At 64.6% G+C, this 10,809-nt stretch overlaps 1 protein-coding gene across 1 annotated transcript in view; it reads left to right on the plus strand.

Annotated features, from left to right (window-relative positions):
• The window catches only part of LOC116486791, a 35,071-nt gene extending 24,262 nt beyond the window's left edge, over window positions 1–10,809 (plus strand). Inside the window, exons 14-19 of the mRNA XM_032183270.1 lie at window positions 4,318–4,495; window positions 5,396–5,788; window positions 6,906–7,032; window positions 7,780–7,893; window positions 8,694–8,948; window positions 9,664–10,809. Coding sequence (XP_032039161.1) covers window positions 4,318–4,495; window positions 5,396–5,788; window positions 6,906–7,032; window positions 7,780–7,893; window positions 8,694–8,948; window positions 9,664–10,757 — 2,161 coding nt within the window. The 3' untranslated portion in view covers window positions 10,758–10,809. The remainder of the gene's footprint in view (window positions 1–4,317; window positions 4,496–5,395; window positions 5,789–6,905; window positions 7,033–7,779; window positions 7,894–8,693; window positions 8,949–9,663) is intronic.

Genomic DNA, 10,809 nt, shown 5'->3' on the forward strand with positions numbered 1-10,809 from the left:
GCGGAAGGGCTCGCGGTGACGATACGGTCCAGCCGGTGGACGTGCGGCGTGATGGGAGGTGAACTTGTATCGCAGCTCATCCATGTGGTCGTGCTACCAAGCCCGCTTTGTCGAAGCATCATAGGAATTCCTCTTAAAAAAAAAACAAACAAACTTCAAAACACGAAGGCCTGGGCACCTCTTGAGCCCCGCGGGGTGACGTGGGACTTCCACGGCGGTGCAGGCCTCGCGCTAGTTGTCCCCCCGCGCAGGTTCGGATTATTGCCCGTAGGGAACGCTCCCGAGAGCTTCTCTGGGGTCTGTATTTAGCAGGTGTTTCCCCACCTATCGTTGTGCATATTCAGGAGTGACGAGCTTTCGCTTTTCGTTCTTTTCCACTCGTTTCACCGCAGGGCTGGAGGGCGGGGAGCCGCCGCTCCGGCTGCGCTGACGCACCTCCAACAGCGGTCCCGGGGGCTGGGGTCCAGGGAAGAGAGGCAAAGCAGGGAGGTGGTTAGGGGCACGGCTCAGAACTCGTCGGAGGCAGAAAAGCAGAGAGGGGAGAGCGGCCAAGAGCAAGGTGAGAAAAAAGAAGGTGTAGGAGGGAAGGACGCGAAGGAGGAAGGGCTGAGGACATTGGAGCAGGAGGAGCCGGGAGGGCAGCGTGTGGGCGCACGGAGGCACGGTCGGGTACCTGACCCGGAGAAGGGATGTCTCTGTTCTTTTGAAGGACGTTGCTTGCACCGGTCAGGCTGCAGTTTCCTGACGGTGCCGCTGGTCTGTTGTAGGAACTCTTGTCCATGAAGGTGATTTTACTCTTTATTTTTTAACTGGGTTTGGTCTCACACTCAGGTAAGTCAGGCAAATGAAAGGAACTTCTCCTAACCCCTGTAAAGAGCTGTTTGGTTTTTAGTTAATCTAGAAGTAGGATAATTATTATTATTATTATAATTATTATTATTATTATAATACAAGGAAACGTGTGGCACTATACTTCACTGTTGAACTAAAACACTTAAATGTATGAGGTAACTTACCGCAGTTTTTCAGACGTCTCTGTAAATATCGGTTGAATTCTCTCGGAGCTCAGTGGTGTTGTTCCCAAGGTGACTGTAAGTAGTGTCTCTTCCGCTGTGTATCGTCGGCTGCTGGTTTGTGACTGTGTTTTGTAAGAACTTTTGTAAAGTCTGTCAATACAGTGTTTCCATTCTGAAGCCCGTGTCGGGTGAGTGATCGCGTTCCCCTCGCCCAGCCTCTGTGTTTCTCTCTGTGATGACTGCACACACTTGCCCTGCTGCACCTGGCTGCTATTTATCAGCATTTTTCCAGGTGCCTTGCACAACTGGAGAACTGCACCGAGCCCAGCAAGGGCTGCTCCCATCCCTTAGTGTCCGTGCCCAACATCCGAGGAGCCACGTCCTGGAGGAGCGCTGCTCAGCGCGGCTCTGGGGCTGCTGCGTGTGCTGGTGCTCAGCCTTTGGGGGTCGTGTTTTTAAGCTTTTTCTCCCCTGACATCTGGGAGCAGACCTTGGTTTCACACAAAATTATCCCTGCACCTCCAGGAGCTGGCCCGTACCGTGCACAAATGCTGCGGAGGTGGAGCAGGGACGCTGCCGCCTGCTCGCCCACTGGCCCTGCAGCACCCACCGGTGTCTGTGGTGGGTGTGGAGACCCCCCCCGTGTCCTCTACAGATCCCTCCTTCCTACCTCACCCAGCTGGGGTGCCCCCGTGGCAGCCTGGCGAGGAGGGACCGGGGTGCACGGGGCTGCAGGAGGGCAGCTGCTGAGCAGGGCAGCGCTGTGGGCACACTGGGTTTTGCATCACGGCTTCCTCGCTTGCTCCTACCCACGCTTTTTGTACCGGGGCTGCCAATAAACTGTTCCTGCCAGGCCTGGCCCCGCAGGGCAGTGTGAGCTTTTTGTCTCAGGGGGATGCAGCTCCTGGGGCTGAGCTCGGCCCCACGGTGCTGGCCGTGCCAGAGTGCCTGGACAGTGCTTTTTTTTTCCAGCCCTGTGTCCCCTGGGCTCCTCTGCTGGGCTGATAGAGCCTGGCTCATTGTGACCGTCCCCTCTCCCAGTCCTGCCTGCAGTGGGATGACCAACGGAGCCCTGATGAGGCCAAAGGGACTGGGACATGAGCAGGGTGGCTGTGGGTCACAGCCGGCAGGGGACAAACGGGGAGGTGGCGTTTGGCTGGAGAGGGGACACCCAGCCAGCTCCCCCCGTGCTCTGCAGCATCCAGTGGGGATGGGATGGGGATGGGATGGGATTGGGGATAGGGATGGGATGGGATGGGGATGGGACAGGCTTGTGGCATGGTGCTGAACGTGGCAGCTCCCAGCTCCTGGGGGCAGTGAGCACGTGCTGGGCAATGCACGCGTGGCTCATGAGCCCACTGCACATGGTCATGGGTTTATATCCGCGGTGCATGCGTGTGCTGCCTGCATGTGCATTATACGTCCGTGTAATATATACGCATGGCCAGCAGCTCATCCAGATTCTTCTCTGGCTGCTCACGATGCGGGTTAGCCAGAGGGACCTGGATGCATATTAAAACTCAATCTATATAATAAATAAATGGCTCCATCCCTCTCCATACGCACACGGTGGGACGGGGTGGATCTCCCCTCTGTCCCTGCCCAGTGCCTGCCCCCAAGGTGCTGGGGCTCCATGCGGAGGGGACAGGCTGGGATCAGGGACACGCCGTCCCCGCCACCCCTCACCAGTCCCTGGCTGTCCTCAAAGCGCCCCAGCCCTGCCTTGATTCCTCCCCAAAACCTCCCTGAGACCAGGTGTTGCCCCGTTTCAGCACTGCAGCGGTGCCGGGATGCTGCCTCGTCCCGTCCCCCCCGTCCCCTCCCTTTTTCCGCAGACCAAATGGTTTCCTGCCCGTCCCCATGCTCGGTGTCACCGACTTCCCCCCATTGTCACCCTGGGCCAGGGGGCCCTGGGGTTGGGAACAGGAACGGGGCCACGTGGCGGGGGCTGCTGCTGCATATGGGGCCTGGATGGGATGGGGATGGGGATGGGATGGGGATGGGGATGGGGATGGGGATGGGGATGGGATGGGATGGGGATGGGGATGGGATGGGGATGGGATGGGATGGGGATGGGGATGGGGATGGGATGGGGATGGGATGGGGATGGGATGGGGATGGGGATGGGATGGGGATGGGATGGGGATGGGGATGGGATGGGGATGGGATGGGGATGGGATGGGATGGGATGGGATGGGATGGGATGGGATGGGATGGGATGGGACATAACAGCATGGTTTGGGACACGCTGGGATGGGATGGGATGACACAGGAGACGTAAGGGGACGGGGCAGGACGGATGGGACCGGACCCGAGGGGGCAGCAGGGGCTGACCCAGCCCGGTACCGGTGCCCGGGGCGGTGCCTCCCGTCGGTGCCGCTCCTCGGGGACCGATCTGGGAAGGGGAGGGGGGGGTCAGATCGGTGATGGGGGGGGGGGGGGGAGGGACGGAGGGCGGTCTCCATGGCAACGCTGCCCTCCGGCCGCCATTTCGCGACACCACCGGGGGGGGGGGGGGTGAGGGGACAACGAGGGGGCGCCCGGAGCCCCCCGCATCCATACCGGGACCCGGGGGGGGGGGCCCCGATCGCGGCGGGGGCGCTGCCGTCGAGGGGGGGGCTCCGGGGCCGCTCCAGCGGGGGGGGGGCTGCCGGTTCCTGCAGCGCCCCCCAGTCCCTCCCAGTCCCCCCCAGTCCCTCCCAGTGCCCCCCAGTCCCCCCCCACATTCCCAAGAGGCCCGGGGGCCGCTCTGCGGATCCCTCCCCGCATCTCCCGTCGGTGGCGTCGGTGGAACCGGACTTTTAGGGGCGGGGGTGGTGGGGTGGGTGGGGGGCCACCCGTGAACGGGGATCCCCTCGGGGCCATTCCCTGCTGCTTCTGCGGCCCCGCTGCCGCCGTTTCCCGGTTGGGGGGGGGGGGGGGGCCACCGACGGCGGGGGCGGCGCGGTGATGCCGTCGGTGCGGCAGAGGGCGCTGCGGCCAGCGGGCGGGGCGACCCCCACCGCTCCTCCTCCTCCTCCTCCTCCTCCTCCTCCTCCTCCTCCTCCTCCCCCCTCCAACCCCCCCCCCAAACCCGGTTCGGCCCCCGGCGAGGCCCCGCGCGGCGGCGGCGGCGCCGTCCCCGTCCCGCCCGCCCCCTGCCGGTGCGGCGGGGCAGCGGCGGGGCCGGAGCGCCCAGCGCGGAGCCGGGACCCGGAGCCGTTCAGCTCGGTCTCTCGCCGCCGCCCCGTCGTCTCTCCCCCCCCCCCCCTTTCCTCCTCCTCCGGTGTCCCCCCCCCCCTTCCTCCGTTCCCCTCCCCAGCCCCGTCGATTCGCCGCCTCCCCCCCCCCCCACCCCACGTCGAGCCCCGGCGCTGCCCCATGCCCGGCGGCGGCCACCGGAGGTGAAGCAGCGAGCGGGCGCTGGATCCTCCCGGCCGCGGCCCCCGGGGCTCCGGGCAGGGAACAAAGGGGCCATGGCCGAGGGGGCTCCCGCTCAGGTAAGGGGGCGGCCGCCGCAACCTCGGCCGGGGGGGGGCCGCGGCCCGGCCCCGAGCCGCCCCAGGGCCGCACCGTCGGGGCGGGCCGCGCCGTCGAGGCCGCGGCTCGGTTGGAGGCGGCCGGGCCGGGCCGGGGGCTGTCAGCACCGGGACCGCGGCTGCGCCCCCCCCACCCCGTCCTTTTTTCCTTCCCCCCCCCCCCCGTCCTTTTTTTCTCTCCCACCCCCCCCCGACGGGGCGGCGGCGGCGTGGGGAGCCCCGGGGGAGCGGCGCGGCCGGGCTGGGCCTTCGGGGCCGGTGGAGACGGCGCTGCCGTCGGGGCCGCCGCCGGGGCCGGGGTGCCCTTCCCGGAGCCCCGCCGCCCCCTCGGGGCCGCCCCCCCCCCCCCGGGGCGCTGCAGAGGCCTTGGGGGGGGGGAACCGGCGCCGCCGGGCCCCCCCCCATCCCCGCAGCTCCCCCCCGGTGGCGCCGTGGCGGAGCCGTCTGGGCGCCCCCCCCCTTTGCTGTCACCCCCCCCCCCCTCGGTGACAGGTCCCCCGTGTCACCTCCCCGTCCCCATGGCGACAGGGCGGCCGGCAGGGTGACAGCGCCCGCCTGTCCCCCCGGGGTGTCCCCTCCCCGTCCCCATGGTAACGGGGCTGCGATGTCCCCTCTGTGCGTGTGTGTCCCCCCCCCTCCAAGTGTCACCTCCTGGGTGACACCCATCCCGCAGGACCCGGCCCTAAGCAGCTTAACGGGGTCAGCACCCAGCGGGGACACGAGAACACGAGACGGGACGGGGACATCGCCGCCACCACGGGGTGGCTCAGCCCCGAGGGGGTCCCCAAACACCTCGGGGGGCTGAGGGGGGGTCCCCAGGGTTGTGCCCTTCCCCGGTGACCCCCCCGTCCCTACCCGCAGGCGCCGGAGCTGGTGATGCAGCCACGCTGCCCCTCGCCCTTCCAGCCGCCCGCCGGCCCCGAGCGCACCTCGGAGAGGGAGACGCAGACGGCGGAGCTGTCCCTGACGCTGGTGGCGGCCGTGCAGGCGGTGGAGAGGAAGGTGGACTCGCACGCCACCCGCCTGCTGGACCTGGAGGGCAGGACGGGGGTGGCCGAGAAGAAGCTGATCGACTGCGAGAAGACGGCGGCGGAGCTGGGCAACCAGCTGGAGAGCAAGTGCGCGGCGCTGGGCACCCTCATCCAGGAGTACGGGCTGCTGCAGCGGCGCCTGGAGAACATGGAGAACCTGCTGAAGAACAGGAACTTCTGGATCCTGCGCCTGCCCCCCGGCAGGAAGGGGGAGATCCCCAAGGTAACGGTGTCCGGGGCTGGGGAGAGGGCAGGGAGTGGGCGCAGGGCGGAGGGGTTGCTCCCCAAATTCTTTCTGTGAGCGGGGACGGCCCCGACGCGGGGCAGGTGCTCACCATGGGGACCTGGGGGGAGCTCAGATGGCAAACCTGCCCTCCTGGGCAGCCCGGTGTGCCCCGCGATGGGATGCCCGAGAAGGAGGGAGGTGGAATTGATGGGGGGAGCATCTCCCCATAACCCAGGTGGCATTTAGGGAGGTTTCAGTTCTGGCTCAGCCAGCTGTGCCACAGCAGCTCACCTCTAACCACCAACGGAGGTTGAATCAAGGACCCATGAAGGCTCAGCAGCTCCTCCTCTGCCACTTTTGGATCCCCGAGGATGGGTGGTGGTACCCGAGGAAGGAGCACGCGGGGTCTGCGGTGCCAAGCACGGGGGAACCTCGGGGATCCGCAGGAAGATGAGGAGCGCCCGCCCTTCCAGCCTGGGCTCAGCCGTGTTCAACAAAAGGCTCCCACCATGAATATTCATCCGCTATTTGCATTTCATGACTCTGGCACCAAAAGTTTGCTGATGGGACCCTTCCCCACACGGGGAAATCAACAGCACCGGTCCCCGTGGGTGTTTGCGGGAGGAGGATCGACACCAACCCCGGGGGGGAGGCACGGCTGAGCATCGCGGGGAGCTGGGCACAGCCCCTGCGAGCCGGCCGCATCCTGAATTTATCTGCAGAAATTACTGCTCGGCCAAACAGCCTCGGAAGCTGCCGTCTGCTCCCGGACAATTTGCGAGCAATAACTAATGATAACTCAGGGCCTGGGTCGAGTTTTCCCTGGAGTTCTGGGGTAATTGAATCCGGGGTTTTACGTCAGCTCATCAATAGAGATGAGGTCCAGCCGCGGCACCCGGTTTTTATCTCGTTTGCGCTCCCTCCAGGCGTGCACGAACCCGGGTGTTTGGACGAGCCCTTTGATGTCACAGGATGGAAACTCGGGTCTTGAAGTTGTTTTCCAATAAAAACACAAACCCGGTGGCGGCCACGAAGGAGCTGGCCATGTCCACGGGGTGAAAGGAAGCGAGGGGCGAGGTAAGGTCCCCTGAACCCCTGGTGCTTGTGGTTGCAGGTGCCGGTGACCTTCGACGACGTGTCCGTCTATTTCAACGACAAGGAGTGGGAGAAGCTGGAGGAGTGGCAGAAGGAGCTGTACAAGAACGTGATGAAGGGGAACTACGAGTCGCTGATCTCCCTGGGTAAAACACGGGTGGGGTGCCCCCTTTCTGCCTCCAGGTGGTTTCTTGGGAATCCCTGGCTGCCCACGGCCCCAGGTGTCCTCCATCTCCTCCTCGATTTCACAATTTGACCCTCCTGAGACCCAAAAGTCCCAGTTTAAAAGGAGACTGAAAAAATACAGGAGGAGGTTTCCAGTCCTGCTCTTGCCTCCTGGTGATGCATGATGCACCAGCTCAGGGCGAGGTGGGCTGGAGACCTCTCGAGGCCCCCTGCAGCCAGAGATACTCACTGAAAAAGCTGTTGTAAGGGCTTCCCTTCGCCTTCTGGGTCTGCTGCCCACGTACCTCTCCAGAGAAAACTTTTGCAGGGACCCAGGGGAAAGAAAAATTGCCTAAAGCAGCGTGAGCTGCGATCTGTTGGGGTTTTATCTGTTGAACCTGCAGGAGGAATCCCTGTTCTGCTGGGGCCAGAGGTGAAACACTTTGGGCTTCAGGAGAGAAAGGAATTCGCCTGCGAAATTCGAAAGTCATGCACAAAAAATGTTTGGGTTGGGTTTGTTCTTTAAAGCAGTTGCTTTGTGTGTGGCACCCGCAGCTCCTGCCCCCGTGGCTGTCCGGGGAGCCCACCCGCAGCACCGGGCTGCTCTGCGTGCGGGTCCTTGGTGGCTGTTCCCCAGTCCCTTCGTGTTTTCTCCCTTGCGCCGGGAGAGGTGGAAGCTGAGCCTGAGGATTCCCTCTCCGGTAATCCCTCCCTCTCTCTCCCGACAGACTATGCAATTTCCAAACCCGGCGTTTTGTCCCAGATCGAGCAAGGGGAGGAAACGCGGGTCAGGAACGAGCAGGACTTGGAGGAGAGCGAGATCATCACCGATGCCACCGCAGGTGAGGGCAGCGTGACGAGGGCGAGGGGAGCTGGGACGGGCAGGAGGGAGCAAGGCTAAAAAACTCGGTGCCAAGAGCTGTGGTGGAGGAGACGAGCAGGAGGAGCAAAAACAAACAGGGAAGGGTTCAGCTGATTGATGATTTGATGTCCAGGTGTGGCTCAACACAAAGCAGGGCTGGTGGAGCCCGGAGAGGGCACCAGGAGCTGTCAGCAGGGGAATGATCCATGGTCAGAGCACATCCTCAGGAGCTTGATGTGCTCGTGACCAACCGAGGGAGCTGCAGCCTTCCCCAAAAACTCCCCTCTGTCTGCTCCTACTGCCTGGCTGGGCTCGCCCTTTGCAGTGCCCCCGCAGCCCGTGCGCACCCCGGGGTGCTGAGGGGTCCCTGCACCGGTGGGGCTGGGCTGGGAGCTGGGCTGGCACCACCGAGCTGCCAGCGGGCTTCTTGGGCTCGAGAGAAGGGTGGACAGACAGACAGACAGACAGGGAAGGAAGGAGGGACATCTGCAGGGCTCGCTGAGGTGCTGGGAGCGGAGGAGGTGTCCTGGCAGAGGTGGTGTTGGCTCCGCTGCTGGTCTCCGGCCCCGGGTTGGGTCACTCCGACCTGCCCGGGCTCCTGGTCATGAGGATTTTGAAGTTAAATCAGAGCCAACAGGAGGAAATCCTCTGCTGGCTCAGCCCCACAGCCTGGGGATTTGGGGTGGCCGAGGGGCACCAAGGAGTGGGCGTGGGGTCCACAGACCCTTCGGAGTCCCAGCTCCTGGGGCTGACGCCGGTGGGCACCTCTCTTTGCTCCAGCTGGCATCAGGGTTGTGATCAAAACGGAGGAGCTGCTTCCCGAGGACAGCCCCGAAAACCCAGAGCTGCACGGGATGTCGGGACAGTCGGAGGGGAGTTTCCAGAGCCCGGACGAGGAGGCCGCCTGCGAGAGCCCCTACGGCTCCGTCTCCCCTCCCAGAGACCTGCCGGGCACCAGCCTGGGCGACCCCTCCGAGTACGTGGCTGACTTCAACGAGATCCAGAGGGTCATCGTGCACCACGGCAGCTGCACAGGTGAGAGGTGGGGAGAAGGCTCGGAGGGAAAATTGGGGAGAAATCCCCCCCCCTGGGATCGGTGCTGAGCGTCGTCCAAAGGGGCACCCGACCTGCTGGGATCTCCTTTGGGAAAAGCCTTTCCCGAAAACTCTTGTCGGGGCAGGAAAGGGAGCAAAGCCAGGGGCTGCAGAGGCTGGGCAGGGGTTGGGTTTGGGGTGGGGATATTGGGGTGACAGCCTGGGGAACAAGGATGCTGTTTAACAGGTACAGGGCAGCGCTTCTGCACGTGCATGGAGTGAGCGAGTGCACAACTTTGGGAAGGGGGAGCTGCTGGGGGGCGGATTGCAAGGGGAAGGGACCTGTCCCCGCGTTTGGGGACCTGTCCTCATGTTTGGGGACGTGTCCCCAAAAACACGGAGCTCAGGGAATGTCCAGAGGCCAGGGATGAGGGTGGCTGGATTCATGATGTGTGAGCTTTCGGGTGAGGCCAGGGGGTGGAGAAGAGAAGAGGAGGTCTCAGCGGGCACCTCGGGAATGGTTTTTCCCCTGCTGACCCCTCTGTTGGAGGGGAGAGGGCTGTGCCTTGGAGACAACCCGGTGTGGGCTGCCTCTTTGTGGGAAAACCTGGCAGCTCTTCCTAGAAAGCCTCTGGAAGGTCCATAGCCCGACTCAAAGTCCACCGTGGGGATTCACCATGCGCCCACCCTCACCAAATCCTGCTTTCTCCCCGCAGAGGACGGGATCGTGATCAAGACGGAGGAGGAGGAGGAGGAGGACGACCCGGACACGCTGGAGCCCTGCACCATGTTCTCGGGGAGGACCGAGCCGCCCTCCTTCCCCAACCACGAGGCCGGGCTGGGCTGCGAGGCTCAGTGCAGCTCCAAGGCGCCGCCGCGGAGCCTGGCGGCCGGCCGCGTGGGGAAGCCCCCCGCCTGCGAGAGGGACTCGGGGGAGATGAAGCCGGCCATGGCCCAGCAGCGCAACCGGACGAGGGAGAGGCCCTACATCTGCCCCGAGTGCGGCAAGAGCTTCATGCTGAAGATCAACTTCGTGATCCACCAGCGCAACCACCTCAAGGAGGGGCCCTACGAGTGCCACGACTGCGACCTCAGCTTCCGCAACAAGCAGCAGTTCCTGCTGCACCAGCGCAGCCACACGCGCCGCGGCGTGGGGGTGCCCCGGCGCCCCGAGCACGGCCTCAAGCCCCAGCCGCGGCCCCCGCCCCCGGGGAAGCCCTACAAGTGCTCCGAGTGCGAGAGCAGCTTCAGCCACAAGTCGAGCCTCAGCAAGCACCAGATCACCCACGTCGGGGAGCGGCCCTTCACCTGCGGCGAGTGCCGGCGGAGCTTCCGCCTGCAGATCAGCCTCATCATGCACCAGAGGATCCACGCCGGCAAGAGCGAGATGGCTTTCCTCTGCCCCCAGTGCGGCAAGAACTTCACCCGGCCCTCCCACCTCCTGCGGCACCAGCGGACTCACACCGGCGAGCGGCCCTACCAGTGCAGCCAGTGCGAGAAGACCTTCAGCGAGAAGTCCAAGCTCACCAACCACTACCGCATCCACACGCGGGAGCGCCCGCACGCCTGCGCCGTCTGCGGGAAGGGCTTCATCCGCAAGCATCACCTCCTGGAGCACCAGCGCATCCACACGGGCGAGCGGCCCTACCACTGCACCGAGTGCGGCAAGAACTTCACGCAGAAGCACCACCTCCTGGAGCACCAGCGGGCGCACACCGGCGAGCGGCCCTACCCCTGCACCGAGTGCACCAAGTGCTTCCGCTACAAGCAGTCCCTCAAGTACCACCTGAGGACGCACATGGGAGAGTGAGGGGCTGCCACGGCTTCCTCTCCCTTCCCTCCCTTCCCTCCAGCCCTCCTCC

The sequence above is a fragment of the Aythya fuligula genome, chromosome 2 (genome assembly GCF_009819795.1).
Source record: "Aythya fuligula isolate bAytFul2 chromosome 2, bAytFul2.pri, whole genome shotgun sequence".
NCBI classification, from domain to species: domain Eukaryota; kingdom Metazoa; phylum Chordata; class Aves; order Anseriformes; family Anatidae; genus Aythya; species Aythya fuligula.